Genomic DNA, 18,466 nt, shown 5'->3' on the forward strand with positions numbered 1-18,466 from the left:
AATTCTTTCATCAAAAATAAACAAACAAAAAAACCCTGGATGTTTTAGGAATTTTATCATCGACCCTGAAAACTTTCTTAAAACAAACAATCCCGATGTTTTAGTAGTAAAGAAAACCACAGCAAAATAAATGTTTTAAAGCTATAGGAGAAGAAGCAGCATGTCTAAATCTATAATGGGGAAGCAAAGAGGTCTCCTGGGTTTCTTATTTGAGCTACGTGTTAACTCTAAGATGTACTAGGAGAAAAATATAAGGAAGGTGGATTTGGCAAATGACATCTATAACTTATTATTTATGACCCTTTTTGTCCAATTATATAGGCACTATAGTTCTGCATTCTAAAAAAAGACACAATTAATCATAAAGATTAAGCACCTAAATCTTACTACCATAACTTTTTACTTTCTGAATATGTTCTTATCTGGCTTGAATTTCCTCAAAACAGGTTTTTTAAGAAGTTTAGTACCTCAACCTTTTTTTTTTCTCTCATATTAAGATTTTCTAACAGACAAAAACCAACTAAGAGCAGGTGGGTACTTTTCCTTGTGTATAAGTTATTACCATTGCCATTTGTCATCACTAGTCTTCAAATATCACACATCAGCGTATTTTTTCATAGAACATGAAAGAAGATAGAGGATCGTTTTGATAAAATAACCCGTTTATCTTTGTCATTGTTGACAATATTTTTAACCAAACTTGCAGTTATCAGAATTTCTTTTACATGCATAAAGAGGCATAAAAATATGTTCTCAGTTGTCACCAGAGGGGAGAAAAAAAGACAAAAGTGAATAGAATGTTCCTCTTTTTTAAAAAATGAAAAAGAATTAATCCCAGCCTATCTTAAACCTGCTCACTTTAATCTTAACATAACAGAATTTATTTGTATTGCTCCCTGATAAGTTTTAATTTAGATTCACCTTTTTTTTTTTGATAATTTCTTCCTATCATGGGAAATAAATGAAATGTAAACTTGAAATCTGTTACAAGTGTTTAGGATATATTTTAGCATTAAGTAATTCTCCACATAAGTGTATGAAGTTCAGATGAATTAGAAACAAGTGAAACATTTCTATTACATTATGCTTGTGAGTGTAAGAATTATCTATAAATATACTTGGCAAAATCAGACCTTTTGAAAAACAATTTTAAAAACCATTTAGATATTTGATAAACATAAAGCATGAGCAGTTTCTACTTCTCTAAATAGAATGAAAATGGATGATAATGATAAAACCATAGATAATAATTGATATCTAGCCAAATTTACATTAATTATAGATACTAGAGAGCAAATGAAATAAATAAACATATGGTTAAAATTTGGTTTGGCTTTGAAAAAGGAATAATGATTGCAATCATTTCCATTAGTGCTTACCATACTTACCACATTATGCTTAACATATGGCTCAATTAAAATATGCTTCCCATTAAAAATTTTTTTCCACTATAAATTAAGTTCCATGAGGGGGAAGACTTTTGTTTGATTCACTGTGCTATCCCTAGCAACTAGATCAGAGCCCATAGTGCTCATTCATTAAATATATATTTATTGAGCTCCCACTGTGTGCCTGAACCTGTCCTAGATACATAGTTGACCAACAGTGAATAAAACAGAGAGAAAAAAAATCAAAAGAAAAGCCACAACCCTACCTTCAAAGAGCTTACATTCTAGTAGGAAAGATGGTAATAAACAACTAATTAAAATATATAATAAGTCACATGGTGATTAGTCATAAAGAAAAACAACAGAGAAGGGAGATGGGGAGGCAAAAGTTGCATTTAAATAGGATGCTTCTAATATTAGCATAGCCACTTCAATTTGTTATGGCACCTGCTTGCATGTTATATCTTTTACAATTGCCAACCTATTTGTATATTTGAATCTAAAGTATATTTTCTGTTGACAGCATATAGTTGGATCTTTTTTATTATCCAGTCTGACAATCTCTGCCTTTTGATTAGATTATTTAATCCATTGATGTTTAATATTGTCATTGACGTAGCTGAATTTATATCTGCCACTGTATCTTTGCTTTCTAAATGTTTCATTTGTTTATGTCCTTTTATTTCTTCTTTATTGCTTTCTTTTGCATTAAATGAATATTTTCTAGCATAAAAATTCAACTAATTTAATGAAATTCTCTAAATATAAAAACTTAATGATTACTCTAGAGCTTACCTGGTATAATGGAATTTATCACAATAAACTTCATATTTTTACCAACAATATCAGTGAGATACAGAAACATTACTCTTAGCACTATTCCATTCTGCCCCTTTTTTGTGCTATGGATTATTATTCATACATCTATATTGTATATATTATACACCTATGTATGTTGCAAATTCAATAAACTTCTGCTGAAATTATTGCTTTATATAATTTTAATGTCTTTTAAAGAAGTTAAGAGAAGAAAGGAAAACAAGTATATATTTATAGTTTGTTATATTAAGCAACATATTAAATATTTAACATTTCTGATCCTCCTCATTTGTTTCTGTCAATTTGAATTATCATCTGATGTTATTTTCTTACTGTAATACAACTTCACTTCTACCTGTCCCTTTAAGTTATGTCAAATATATTACATTTCTACATGCTGTAAGCCCAACAACACAATTTTATTACATACACACACCGTATATATACATTTATACATATGTATATGTGTATGGATAAATGCATAAGTAGATAGATAAAGATAGATAAATAGATAGATAGATAGATATTCTGTACAATGGCCTTTAAATCAGATAAGAGAAGAAAGAAGAAATATGTATTTATACTTTTCTAATTACATAATTACCTTTACCAGTGCTCCTTATTTTTTTTTTGGATTTTTTTTCAAATTACTGTCAATGGTCAACTGCTTTCAGCCTGAAGAACTTTCTGGAATATTTCTGGTAAGTCAGGTCTGCTCCCAACAAATCATCTGTTTTTGTTTATCTGGGAATGTCTTTATTTTGCTTTCATTTTCAAAAGGTAGTTTTATTTTCTTGGTTGACAGCTCTTTTCCCCCCTTTATGCCCCTGGTGATAAAGGGCATCTTGGATGGAAGTTCTTTTCTATTCTCAGTTGCTGAAAGTTGTTTCTAAGTCCTTCATACTTACCAATATATTTTCTATTTCTGGGTTTCCCATTGCTTTCTGTAGAACTGGATTTCTATCTGTTATAACTTTTCTAAGTAAAGAACTTCTTTTAACATGTCTAACTCTTCAGGTTGCTGGAGTCAAAGACCTTCAGCTTTTTTTTACACTAACAAATAGTTTTCTTTTAATATTTAAGTGATTTTTTGGATATATGTTCTAAGCTGCTTTTTTTGAGCACTTAATAAAGTGTCTGTCTTTTTGCCTTCATTGTTTCTGACAAGAAGTCAACTATTCTTTTTACCTTATATTTCTGTATTTAATGTGTCCATATTCTCTAGCTGCTTTCAAGATTTCCCTTTGTATTTGCTTTTCAGCTTGATGAGAATATATTTATCCAGATGCAGTTTACTGGCATCTTAGACCTTTGAGGTGATATCTTCCTTCAGTTTTGGAAATTCTCAGACATTATCACTTTAGATATTCCTCTGTCCCACTCTCGCTCTTCTTGGTCTCTAGTGAAATATATGTTAGAGTGTTTGATGTGTTCCACAGATTGTGGACAATGTGTGTGTGTGTGTGTGTGTGTGTGTGTGTTGATTGATTTTCAAATATTGTGTGTAAAAGAACAGTAGAAGCTGAGTAAATTTTTTTTCCCAGGAAAATTCATGTCATTCTTTCAGGGGTTGAGTCAATCTAATCTGTCATTGAGATGATCTGAGCTTTGCTGTTAAATTCAGTTCTATACAGGCTTTAAGTGTTTTGAGTACAGGATCACAACCTTTCCCCCATATTGCATGTCTGGAGGTTTTCCAGTCTTCCTATCAGACTTCAGCTTTCTTCTCCAGCTTGCACATCAGAAAGGGCTCTTGCTCCTCCCCTGCTCCTGTCCCAGACAGCTGTTGTCTGCTAAACAGTCTAAAGCACAGAGTGCTGGGATGGTGGGGGAGAATTTTCTCAGTTCTCCTATCCTTCCCTCAGACTTCACAGATCCAAAGCACCTGTTCCTCAGATGGGAGGCAAATCTCTGTTACCCTCTTACCACTCACCCAGCCACACGTGGGCACTCACTTATATCTAATGTAAGGCTCAGAGTGCATGCAGGGTCTCAATTTTCCTGCTCTGCTCTTAGATTTGAGCAGATCTGAGGTGTCTATGCCTTTAAGGGTGGTCTCTCAGCACTCTTGTCTAGCTTCTGAACTTTCTTGAATGCATCTGGTAAAGCCTACAGAGAAAGAGTTAGTCAACATGTAAGGACTCTCCTTGATTTGGGGCTCCCAGGGATTCAAAATAGCCATGCCAACCTGCACTTTATCTTTAAATATCTATGAAAAGTTAAACTGCCTTTTTCTTATGAACGTCTATGACTAAATTCTCCTCTCCCCATGACTCTACTGATGATGACTTTAGTTCATTGGATTTCTTCACAAGTTCAGCTCTCTGATGGGCTCTAAAAAACTATTATTTTGTAGATTATCTTGCATGTTCTTCCTGTTAGTTGGTCAGTAAAGTTATTGTGACTGTGTTCTAAATGGAAGTGGAAAAAAAATTTACAACCAATGCAGAAATAAAAATCACATGGTTCTTATTTACAGTGGTGTCCACTGAGAAAAGAAGGTATAAGATTAAATTCAGTTTCATGCAGGTAATTAGTTAAGGTGTCCAATAAATATTTTTCAAAGATACCAACTTTCAGCATTCCAATGATTACATTTAGAATAATGAGATGAAATAATAGACTGTAGATCTTTAAAACAATCAACTGTAAGCATTACTTCTCTGGAATATTTTTGAGGATGGACAACAGAAACCTGATACCATTCCTAGGGTTCTACAAGATGCTCAGGTCACATTTAGAATGTGTGTTGGATTCTATGCTGCTACTTTCAGAGGAAAAATTATAGAATATTGTTGGTGATGGTGTGTGTGTGTGTGTCTTTGTGTGGAAAAGGAATGTTGGCCAGAACATAAAATGGCCTGGAAACTGTGCTATGAGGAGCAATTGAGAGAACCTCAGATATGTTCTTGAAAAAGGGGCAGAAAAGTGTCTTTATATTTAAATTCTGTCTTGTGGAAGACTAGAATTAATTGTTACCAATCCTCTGCAATTATCATTGTGGCACATAAATGTTCCTCTGAATTTTAGATTATTTCCTCAGAATAGACATTTGTGAGTTAAATTATTGAGTGTACGCATGCTTAAGCCCATGAGCTTTCTACAAAATTATACTGTAGAAAGGTGGAATAAGTTTTATTCCAATCAACAGTATATAAGCGTCTCTTCCACCATACCTTTACTTAGGATTAGTATTTTCTTTTTAAATCTTTGTCAAATTGATAGGTTAAAAAAAAAAGAAAAAACATTAGGCTCCTTGTAGGAGATTTACATTTTAGAATTTACTGTTTTATTTTTTGCCTTTCCATAGCTTCACTTTTGTTGCTCTTATTTCAAAGATAAACTTCTGGGTTTTTATGAGGCAGCATGCAAACTTTCCATAGAGAATAATCAATGAATCACACTTTCTGGAAGTTCAGAGAACAATCCGATTCTCTTTCTCTGCAAGGAACATTGTCACACCTCTGGTTCTTCTGTGAATCCTGCCAGATATCTACAGGTTGGGTCTAGAGCCTCTAACATCACACTGAGTAGTTGTGTCAGAGCCAGAGAGAGGCCTTTAATTGTCCATTTTCATTCTGAAACAATGGACCAGCTTTTTCAGCTAGATCCCCAAGTGGGTAATTCTTTCTGGGTAGTTTCAAATACTTGGGTTTTAGATTGAGATGGAGGATCCTAAGGGTTCAAACTGTATTTAAACCCCGAGGAAAGAGCAGAACTCACTATGGCAACTTCCAAGAATCTAGAACAGGTGTGATTATATAACCTGGAGTTAATTTTGAAACATCTGCTTTTTAGTCTGGAGGTCATTCTGCCTAGTTCTGAAGCTGCTCAGGGAACTAGTTGTTGTGGTCTGAAGGCAGAGCACCACAAATCATGGTTGCCAGGCAATTGTGACTATTGGCCTTGGGATACCCATGAGGCTTGCTTCTCTTTTCCTGCAAAGAATAGTCAGAATTTTTTTTTTATTCTGAACCTTATGGACTAAAGCTATTTGAAAATAGATCTGTAGATTAGTGCTCATGGCTGGTTATCAAAATAAAACCTTCTAAAGGGAGTCTTTTGACCTGAATATTAAAGTAAGGAGTATGTCTCTTATTCTGTATCCCTTTGCTTGAAATTTACACTTAGAAGTAAAATCAAGATTTAAATACCTACCAGGTTAATATACAACATTTTAGTTTTTTTTTTTTATATAGAAAGAAGCCTCTGACAGCCTTTATACAGTTAAAATCTGATTTCCAAAACTGAGATTGTCTGTAACAAGTGGGCTGACTCAGAAATGACCCAGTTAAAACTCAGGAACTTGAGACCACAGTCCTGATTCCTGGTACTTGCCTCTATTTTGCCAAGTACTCTCCTCTCCTTCTGACTCCAGGAATAGCAAACAGGTTGCAAGGAACTTGGCTGAAGAGAGGGAACACAAAGTCCCTCTGCTCCTGATTATTGTGCAGTTGGCTTGGAGCAAGAATCTCTTTCCAAAGCAAAGATGACCTTTGCTTACAACCTATCTATGTGGGTGGTTTTGGAAAAATAAAATCCATCCAATAGTCCCTACCAGGGCTGAAGGGGTTGGAGAAGGTACAAATCCTTTTATAGGGACATTTAGGGCTCAGAATAAAATAAATAAAAATGAGTACTAGAGGTAAAACACAGTAGCAGTGGAAGAGAGAAATTGAAAAGGATCAAGTCAGAGTTAAAGAGGGTGGGAGAGAGCTTAGGAGGATGGAGATGAGGTCTACCCTCTGCTTTAGACAAGGCAGGATGATTTATGAGCTAAATACAGACATAAGAGCCATAGAGCGTGGCTATTTTGTGGTGGGACAAGGTAATAGGGTGTCCTCTTTTCTTCTACCAGTTGCCTGCCTGATTCAGGGTTGAAGGAGACAATAAAGTTACACACACAATTGTGCTTCTTGCATTAAGACATTGTCGACTCTAAATAAGCACAACTTTTGTATTTGTAGTTTACTTATAATTTATACAAATATTTATTAAGTACTTCTACTTACAAAACATCATTCTAGGTGTACCTGGCACTGAGTGGTTCCCAAACATGACTAAGAAGTAAAAGAAACATATGCATGTCCATAAATAATAACCAGGAACAAACAAGGGGGGACATAGAGACATATTATAGGTGTGGCCTGGTATGGACATAGCCGGTCTTGAAGTTCAAGTTGTAAAGTGGTGATATGGGCTACTGAGCTCAAGATTGGACTGGAAAAAAGTTAGAGAGCAAACTTTTAAACCCTGTTCTTATGATGTGGTATGCATCCAAAGTCCTGTCCCCCTCTGGGGAAGGAAAGCAGGCCAGATACAGAGCCATTTTTAATCCTAAATACATTTTTCTAAAATGATTGGCATTAGCCATTTTTTGCTAAGTTAGCCCTATTACCTATATAAATGTTTTTTGTTTGTTTGTTTTTGCGATATGCGGGCCTCTCACTGTTGTGGACTCTCCCGTTGCGGATCACAGGCTCCAGACGCACAGGCTCAACGGCCATGGCTCATGGGCCCAGCCACTCCGCAACATGTGGGATCTTCCCGGACCGGGGCACGAACCCATGTTGCCTGCATCGGCATGTGGACTGCCAACCACTGCACCACCAGGGAAGCCCTATATAAATGGTTTTATAGAGGGGGTATTATAAAGATATGGCAAAAACTTATTTGTTTTAGATACTTATCTTCTCATAGGTACTGATATTAATGTGTAATGTGATCATAATTGGTTTTGTTCTAAAAAGAGAGGTGTTCACAACTGTTAGCTATCCTTGTAGACTATATTATTAACTTATAGATATCAAATTCCTTCCTTAATCATTCAGAAGGTACATTTTGGAAGTCCATCTTCCTAACATCCACTTCCAGCTTCCCCTTTTGAAAGTTGTTTGCATCACTGGGTCAAGGGTTTCCCACTGAGGTCTGTCTTCTCATGGTTGTAACTCCAAGGCTTTCTGCCTATTCTTCTTCCTTTCTTCATCTCAGACTTCATTTAGTCACAGGACTTACTCCTCATCTGGAATCTAAAACCTACCCTAAAATGACTCCAGTTGACTTTTCTTTATCTCTCCTCATTCTTCCAAATGTTTTCTGTAGTAAAGTATTAATTTCTACTCTTTGAACACATTCCTGATCTTCCATTTGTTTGGAGATATTTTCATACTGGATCCTCATACATGCTCAGAATCAGTCTATCAGCTGCAGTTTTCACTGCACATCCATCTGCCTCTTCCTGTCTGACCCAGCCTTCACCTGCCCCTACATGTTGACTGCCCAGCTGATTGGAAAAGCCCCAGGGTAGCCTTTACCATCGTGAGAACACCATGCCCTTGCCAAGAGGGACCCTTTAGAATGGTTCCCGCATTTCCATTCTTCAAGCATTTAAATGGTGCTGGGGTTTTGCAGCATAAGAAGCAGGAGAGAGGATCAGACTGCCTCCTTGACCCTTCTATTATACTTTTTTACTTGGACACCCCGGACTCACAAACTCACAAATATTTCCATCAGCTTCAGCCTCTAAACCTCTGTATTAATTCCTTATGTCTGTCATAACACATTACCACAGATCTGATGATTTGAAACAACAGAAGTACAAAACTAAGGTGTTGACAGGGCTGCACCTTCTCCAAGGATCCCAGGGAACAACCCATTCCTTGCCTCTTCTAGCTTCCAGAGGCTACAAATACTCCTTGGCTTGTGGCTGCATCACTTTAATTTCTGCCTTTGTGGTCACATTTCACTCTCCTATATGTCTCTGCTGTGTTTCTTTTATAAGGACACTTGTCATTGGATTTAGGGCCCATCTAGTTAATCCAGGATATCTTATCCAAAAATTCTTAACTTAATTTGTCTTAAAATTAAAATGGTCTAAAAGACCCTTTTTCCAAATAAGGTCACATTCATAGGTTCTGGTGATTTGAACATAGATATATCTCTTGTGTGGGGGGAGTCACCATTCAACCCACTACAATGGCTCCTTCTATAGGAGGCTCAAAATCATAAAAAGGTATTTAGTGAAGAAGGGGGCCACTCTACCCAGTGTCATAACAACCAGCTCTGTGTTTTCCTTTTCTCCATGAAGAGTCCTTGGCAAATCAAAACTTCATCTTCCCTCTTCCAATTACCTAAAATAACTCCTATGCACATGAAGTAAGACAAACAAATCCCAATTTGGTGTGAGGAAGGGGTAGAGAAAACAGGAGATAAAGAGGCAGAATTAAAACAGAAGAGAAGGAAAGCCAAACTTTTAATCAGAAAGTCAAAAATATATGTCAAATATATAAAACAAATTCTTAACAAAATAAGAGACTGGATGGCAAAATTAGTGCCTCGGAGAGTTATACCACACATGCCACACATGACAGTGTGAGGCATGGGATAGTCTGAGCCATTAGGAATTTGTCTAAAAGTAGAAACTGGGCACTGAGATGCTTAACATTTATTGTGACGATGGGTACAACATCTTAAAAAGCTATTTATTCATGGTTTGCAGTGCCAGATAAAAATTCCTTAAGTAATACAATAAGTCATATATAAGCCTAAGGGAACACATTTTCCAATAAGTGATGTACAGGTATTTACATGCATATGTATGTGTAGGTTAATTATTTAAAACACATGTGAGAATATTTTAGGAGAGCTTAAAATAATGTATAGTCCTGCCTTGGTTGTATGTTTTATCATAACTCAATTAAATAAGCAATCTTGAATGTATCTTACCCCTAAGTTATAATTTTCCTGCTAGTATCTAGTAGCATCAATTCTGAGAAATACTTAATAAATCTGAATGAATTATTATAACCTTTATTATCAGTGCCCCAAATGATTTGGGTATAAATCTAAAAAGCTAATTAAAAAAAGTATAAACATACAGGTACCCTAGTAATAAATCATTCACTACCCATACACTACATCAGTGGCAGTCCATAAAAATTTTAACTGCACATGTTGTACCTTTGCCTCAAGAAATCTTTCTGGATTCTGTCTTCAGAATACAGCCCCTCGCTGTTTGGGTTGTAGCCAGTGGACGAGCAGAAGAAGCAAGAGGTGGGAGCTGGTTAAAAATGCAGAATCTCAGTGCTCCCACCCGGTACTTAATAAATAAATGATCCATGTGCCTCTCTTTCTAACGTGTTATCTATTAAGGACCTCTCCTCTCACTCCCTTGAACTTAACATTTTGTCATTCCTACTTTTTATTTTTATTTCAACTCAATGGAACATGTGCCATTTTCTCAAAACAGTAAAATAAAAACAGAGAATTATAAGAATTATGTTATTCAACTAATATTCTCTATTTAATATTTATTTTATTTAGATCCCCCAATTATTGAAGGAAATATGGAGGCAGCAAGAGCAGTGGATTTAATCCCGTGGATGGAATATGAATTTCGTGTGCTAGCAACCAATACATTGGGTATAGGAGAGCCCAGTATACCATCAAGCAAAATTAAAACAGATGGTGCTGGTATGTAGAAGAAACTTTTTAAAATTTAAAACGTTTATAAATTCAGTGACACTTTAGCATATAAGTGAATGTATTTGGAAATAATTCTCTGAGGTAAGTAATTTATCTAAAAAATGTGTGTATATATATCTCACACAGGTGTGTGCATTCTGTGTCAAGACAGTCAAAAACCAAAAGAGAAAATATAAAGCTTTAGAATATTCTTACATGATTAATGGAAAAGAGGTAAATAGAGGCAACTATATGATCCACTGAACACCACTTAAATGAAGTTGGTGTTTAGAATATAAACTTTAATATAAATTTTGAATCTTAACCGGGCAGAGTCGTGGTTAAGCAGATTCCATGATTTAGAAGACTCACAATTTGTCTTATCTCTCAAAGACATGGATAACCGAACAGCCACATGGATGGAGGGTATGGGCCGGAGAGTAGGGTGAGCCTGGCAAGGAGGGAATGTGATGGATCTATACCACCTGGGGAGTCAGAACATCTCAGAAATAGCTATAATGTGTTCTTTTAATATTAGGTGTCACTCTAAATGTGCTCTTTTATCACAGCTCAACTATGGCTATTCTTCCAATTTAGGTTCACATTTTTATGCTGAATACCAACTCCATTTTAATAGCCTTTTATACAAGAAATACCCCACTCTGTTTTCCTTCTCCCTTGAATTTCTAGGCAAAAACATTGTTCTTATTCTAATAATAACTCTTCTTTATTATTCCCTGTCTATGAAAAAGAAAATGTTTTGTAGACTCTCTGAGTTTGTTTACTTTTACTGCGCCTTGCCAAACTTCAGTGCTTTATTTGGGGGAAAATATTTTAAATGGATGACAGAATGACATTAAAATTCTGCTGTGATATCTTAATATCACTTATCCACATTTCTGGCTACGTCAATTCCTTGGTCTAACTTCTAAATAGAATTATGAATTGTACTGTCTTTGGTTTTTAAAGCCAAGTTATTAACAGAGACTGCCATCAACAAACGATCTCTTAAAGTTTCATGTAATTTCATGTAATTTATCAGATAAAACTGATGATTCTGTAATAAAGGAAGAACAGAAACACTAAAATACTGATTTGTGCTGAGCATTTTCAGATATTTTTCAGTTAATCCTCACAATAATATTTTGAGGTAGGTATTACAATCCAATGCTCATTAATAGGCAATAGACTCCGAAACACTAAACAGTTTACCTAGGTTAATATAACTACTTGCAAGATTCAGAATTAAACATAGACCTGATACATTCAACTTTCTCTCTTAAAGGTTTTTTCTCAAGCAGGACTCCTAAACACACAGCCATTTATATGAGCCTTTATTTTTGCGTTCTAATAGAAGCTCATATTTCATTTTCAGTTACAGAGCTAGATATGACTTAAACACCGTTTTTTTGTTTTTAGTATATCCACCTGTGAAATGAACACGATTGTTCCTTTTTCTCTGCCTCACAGAAATCTCATTAGGATACGGAGGTAATATATGTTGCAGCTTTAGAGAACACAGATACCACATACCCAGGATCCTTGTGTTTGTTTGGTTTTGATTATTCCCTAGAGCCTCCTATGTTTGTAATAGAAGTTTCTGTGTGATGGACTGAACACAGTTGCCCTTTCTTGAAAAACAAAAATAAAAAGGAACTGGCACATTATCTGACTGGTGGTTTCAACCACATAATTCATGCTGAGAGATCATGCACTTGCTTTGATATAACAAGTATTCATTTTCAAAATAAAATTGCAAAAATATCAAATGATTAAGTTGGTCTAAGCAAACTTATTTCAGTTAAAAATTATAACATGCTTATCTCAGATATAGGCCTTTTTTATCTCAATGAGCTTGATTAATTTTCTGTGATCTGTTGACTATTACAATATGAATTATTTCTGATCCAAAAACAACATTGTTCATGGGGAGGGAAGATACTTTCTCTGGCATTGATGATAGGAGTTGACCCTCTCCTCTGTTACCAAAAAATTGTAGGAACTCTGTTACCAAAAAATTATGTATTATTTATTTCAAAAACGATTGCTTTAGTATACTTTGGTTGATCGTCTGGACAGAATTATAAGAACTTGGATTTTTTTTTAAGTCTCAGTGTATATTTGATTAAATTAAATATGTTTTTAAGAACAACAACAGCAAAACATGTTTCAGAAAGAAAGATCCAATCTGATTCTTTCATCTGTGAATCTATAAATATAATTTATATTTAGTATCATATTTAGGAGATAAGAATACTTTTTGATGTGCTTGCTACCTGTAGTTTGTATGTAACTCTGATGACTTTCCAACCTTAATGTCTTCTTATCTTTAGAAATGCTGGGAAAAATTTGTTTTAGTGATATCAAACCTAAAATTTTGGTAAGGTTGTTACTTTCAACTAACAACTTTTGGGATCACCTTCATTAAGCATGACCTCTAACATGTTTGCTCAAATGGTATTTTGTTAAGGAATTAATTCTCTCTCTAGTGTACTTGGAAAATAATTTCTCTTAAAAGCCTTCAGACACAAAACAAACATATGAAGTGATAACGGTCTTATTCACAATGCAAGATGTGGCCCAATCGTGATATAATAAGATGATGCCTTCCTTTCAATTGTGAAAAAATAAATCCTATAACCTCTAATGCATTTGTTAACCTTTCATAAGAAAATATTTTTGGATCCTTTATTAATCAAGTTTTATGGCTACTATCATTTATGCACTTGCTGTATGTTATCACAGAGTGCTAAACTCTACTTGCATTGCTCCACTTAATTCCCACAATAACTTTATGCAACTGGTATTATTTTTCCTAATTTTACAGACAAAGAAGTCAAGATTACACTTGGTTAATGTGAAGCAGAGCTAGGATTCAAATTCAGGGCTTTGCAATTCTAAAAGCTTCATTCCTAAATAATTTTCTAGGAGGGCAATATGCAGCATTAAAGCTCTGGGACACTGATCCTTTAGTAGAATACTGGTTCCATCATTTAAAACTCTGTGATTAGAGGCATGTTACTTAACCTCTCTGAGCCTCAGGTTTCTCATCTCTAAGTGGAAATTATTTATCTTATGAATTTTTTTATGATTAAAACATGTAAATAAAGCAAAGTTAGTGCTGTCTAGTGCAAAATATTTGCTGAATAAAATTTTTATTATGCCATTAATGCTCATTTTAAGCTTTAATATGCTTATAAGAAAATACTGTCTACTCTAATAAATCACCTTTTTTGGCAATATATTTCCATTGTTATTAACATAAAAGAGGATCATACAATTTCATGTAATTTTAATCATCTTAAGGAATAAATTTTATATTTAATACAGTCCAATCCAACAGACTTTCTCTTTAATTTCTGTTTTTCATTTCATCCTGTTTTTGAAAAATTGAATATTCATAAAATTGGACATTTATATTTTTTATCCTTACAAAAAAATAAAAATACTTTCTGAAACAGGGGGATGTTTGTCCTGTCATGTACCATTATAACAACTCTCTAAGAGATGCCAGCATATGTTATGTGGGATAAAGGCTGGTTCCCATTTGATGGAAAAGTTGCTCCTGTGCCTCATTATACTGATTGAAAGACAGGACATTATCTAGTGTGGCATATGCCCTTATCTGTCTAATTACTTAATTTTAAGATTGCCAGGCACAGTTGGGTATATTCTTTGGTTTCAGACAGGTGCATTATAAAATGGATGGCCCCAAATGAAGAATTAGAAGATGTGTTTGTAATCATTGTAACCCATTTAATTTTGACTGTAAATAAGAGATAACAGAAGCATCCTTCAAAGTGATGTGTCATTGTAAGATATACCCCCATAGCTAATAGCTCTGCAGGTGCAGTTGGTAAGTCGATATCCTAAAATGATACATTCAGGTTTGTTTTGACAACTTTGCTATTTATTTGCCAGATCAAACTAAGAAGGAAAAAGAGAAAAAGTAACATAACACTGTAATCAGCACTTTCATACTATGTAGAGAGCTTTAATTTCATGTCTAATGAAGCTATTCGGCTGTGCCATTTATTTTTATTTTTTTTATTTTTTAGATATGTTTGATAAAGGAGGAGGATGGTGCTAAGAACATGTTTTATAGCTAGTAAGGTGCTATGTTAAAGTTAGTAGATGTCACTAGTTATGTAATAGAAAAATCTTTTTTTTTTTTTTTTTTTTTTTTTTTTTTTTTTAAGAAGCAAAGAGTGTAGATTTTTAAGCCATCAGGAGGCCTGAGGTAAAGTTGCAGCTTCTCTACATGTGAGTAGTGTGACCTGGGCTAGTTAACTGACTACTTTTGGGACTCATTCACCTTTTTTGTAAAAAGAGAATAATGCTACTTTTCTGTATATTTATTTTAAAGTGCTGACCTGAGTATCCAATTAGGTATGATATGTAAAAATCATTTCTAAGTTCTAGATGAGTCTTTTAATAAACTGGGACTTTTATTCATTCATTCATTCATCCATTCATCCAGCCAACTTCTACTAGGGATTTTTAACACATTGGGGATATTTAACACATTGAATTAAAACCAGTTGTACATATTTAATTTTACTACACTAGCGTCTTCAGGATCGTAATCAGATTTTATTCACATTGTTAACTTTAGTGCTTAACACAACACAGTGTCTATAATTGGTACTTAAAATTATTTATAGAAGGAAAAGAGAGGAACAGGAAGGGAAAGAGGATGGTTCTTGCAATTGTAAGTTAATAGAGGATAATTAAAAGTAGTGATTAAAGCTACTGTGATATTTGAATATTAAAATTTAGAAAAATATATTACCAAATATAATTTGTTTTGTTTGAAACAATGTTAACATATGCATTAGATGCTTTTGTTTTTAATACACTGAGATAAACTAGGAAGTGTTCATTCTTTCACTTAAGTGAAAAATCCATAATCGGTTTGGGTTCTTTATAATAAATTTACTAGGCATCATGCTTATTTCAGTTTGTAGCATTCTTTTCTGCCCATCTAAACATTCCCCCAGATGACTTGTCTTTAGACTATCATTCTATTGAACAGTTAACGGATTTACTCTGCTACGCCCATTTAACTTTCCTGTTTGAGAACAAAGTCTAGATTAATAAGCAAACTACAATTTTGGCCTGATAAGATCTAAAGACATTAATGTTTTTGTGAACTATTTCAGACTCTATATAATTTTTACCTGGGAAGAGCATCAATTTAACATGGTAGATGCATAAAGAATGTTAGCAATCTGGTCCACCATCAGAGCAGGAGATCATAAGAATTATGAAGAACTCATTTGAATATCCAAATATTATACAGTTCATTTGATTTTATTAATGTCTTCAGAAAGAAAATATATTTATAGATAGAATAAAAGCAGATGTAAGGCTTTAATCCCTTTGTTTATCTAGACCCTAGAGCATTATTTACATACCATTTTGAATCTCTTACTAAAAAGTTTGTTTTGAATCACAGTGAAATTCTGATGTAAATTGAAATGAGAAGCTACATTCATGGTAACTTTATTTCTGTGAAAATGGAAAGCAATAATTAACAAAAACTGAGTAGTCCATATATTTTATTTTGTTTATTTATTTATTTATTTTTGCAGTACGTGGGCCTCTCACTGTTGTGGCCTCTCCCGTTGTGGAGCACAGGCTCCGGACACGCAGGCTCAGCGGCCATGGCTCACGGGCCCAGGCGCTCCGCGGGATGTGGGATCTTCCCGGACCAGGGCATGAACCCGTGTCCCTTGCATCGGCAGGTGGACTCTCAAACCACTGCACCACCAGAGAAGCCCTAGTCCATATATTTTAAGTCAAGGGCCTTTCTTCCTATACTCCATGATTTTTATAATTTAGGATTTGTCACAAGGCAGTTTGTACATTGTTAAATAAAACGCCAGTTTTATTGTTAAATAAAACGCCAAAGCCCCAAATGTTACTTATATGCAAATTATTTAAGCATTCAAATTTACAAGTAAAATTGGCAACCGTTTCTTTTCATAGGAAAGAATAATCATGACATTGGCTTGATTTTCTTTTTAAATATTTTTTATATCTACAACTGAAATATGAAAACCTTCCTATAAACATCATTAAGGGATCATTATTAGACTGAAATCATGGCAAAAAGACAAGTTTAAAAGCCTCACTATCTTTAATTGTTTATTCATTGTTAATTCAAGAATTTTGTATTTTTCCTAAATATTTGTTTAAATTCTTTTTAATAATTTATTGTTAAGAGAAAATCTATTTTGCTCACGTCAGATGCCCTGGAGCCTAAAGTTAAGTAAACTTCCTTGTGCTCAGGGTGATTTACTTCCCTGAAAGGAATCAGTATTTGGCCAAGTCCTCCTGTTTCTGCAGGGCTGAATACAAATACAGAGTAGTTACATACTCAGATTCATGTCAAATATGTAGGTTATATGCCAATTCCACTTGTGAAAAAATATCCCTTAGCTCCTAAAGCTACAAATGAACATTCAAAGCTTAAAGAAGGAAATTAAAATATAAAACACTCTATTATTCCAAGTAAGATATAAAACACTCTATTAAGATATATAGCTAGGGCTTCCCTGGTGGTGCAGTGGTTGAGAGTCTGCCTGCCGATGCAGGGGACACGGGTTCGTGCCCCAGTCCGAGAAGATCCCACATGCCGCGGAGCGGCTGGGCCCGTGGGCCATGGCCGCTGAACCTGCGCGTCCGGAGCCTGTGCTCCGCAATGGGAGAGGCCACAGCAGTGAGAGGCCCGCATACCGCAAAAAAGAAAAAAAATAAAAACAGCTACCTTTATTTCTATGCTTTTGTTTTGTCTTATTTTCAGCATCGTGAGCTCAATGGATGATCTTTGAAGAGCAAAATAATCTTGAATTACTTATTTGAAGTGTGTTAGACCTGAAACTAAAAGTGATGAAATGGGGAAAATATTCACTCTAATATAAACATACTCTATTTTTAGCTCTGTTCTAAATAACAGAGGTTAATATTGATTATAATTAAAAAGATTATAGTGAAATGTTTTGACAAATAATACTTGTCCTGATGAAGGCAATATTTGATTCAACAAATTGCAATATAATAAATTAAATTATTCTAGAGTTATTTTTGAAATTATTTGCCTGTGACCACAATATTTGTACTTAAACACAAAATTTGATTTATTCATTGATTATAAGACATGTTCTTTGTTTCTGTATAGCATGTAAAATTTTAACCTCAGAATATGAGTTATGGGGCTTAAAGGGTTTCCAGCAGTATTTTAATATCCCAGCCTTCAATATGTATTTCATCTAAACTGCTACAAGTAAATTACCTTTTAACATTCCCATGCACTCAGTTTAATTTCTAACATTCAAGTAGTGAGAGTTAATAATAAATAATAAAATAGAATAATAAAATAATATCTCTCAAACTTCACATTAATTTATTAATCAGGAAAGGAAACCATATAGTTTTATAGATATAAAGAAAAGCCTGTATTTTGTTTGTTTCTGTGCAATTAATGTACATAGTTCAACAAAGAATTTACGTGGCTAACATAGAGGAAGTTTTGAAGTATTTATCTGTGAATCACAATTACTTGCTAGGATCTGTAATTCAGTAACTGAGTACTCTGTAGAAGGTGTGACTGTTTCCTTTAGGGAAGGACTATCTGGGGAATCATGGAAGAACTGACATTTCATCTGTTCTTTAAAATGCTAAAAGAGCCGGGAATGATATTTCAGACTGAGCCCCAGCGGTTGTGTGGGAAAATGTATGTCTCAGTAAAAACATGGTCTCCACCTGTGTAGCTGGGTAGCTGGTCTCCAACT

The 18,466-nt window shown here is 34.4% G+C and overlaps 1 protein-coding gene across 2 annotated transcripts in view; it reads left to right on the forward strand.

Moving 5' to 3' along the window:
• Positions 1–18,466, forward strand: part of CNTN1 (contactin 1) — a gene marked incomplete at both ends in the record, with an annotated part of 158,478 nt that overhangs the window by 81,600 nt on the left and 58,412 nt on the right. For both annotated transcript variants that reach the window (XM_082635858.1, XM_082635859.1), the window contains one exon: positions 10,530–10,679. In XM_082635858.1, coding sequence (XP_082491984.1) covers positions 10,530–10,679 — 150 coding nt within the window. The remainder of the gene's footprint in view (positions 1–10,529; positions 10,680–18,466) is intronic.

The sequence above is a fragment of the Mesoplodon mirus genome, assembly GCF_964341445.2.
Source record: "Mesoplodon mirus genome assembly, chromosome: 11".
NCBI classification, from domain to species: Eukaryota; Metazoa; Chordata; class Mammalia; order Artiodactyla; family Ziphiidae; genus Mesoplodon; species Mesoplodon mirus.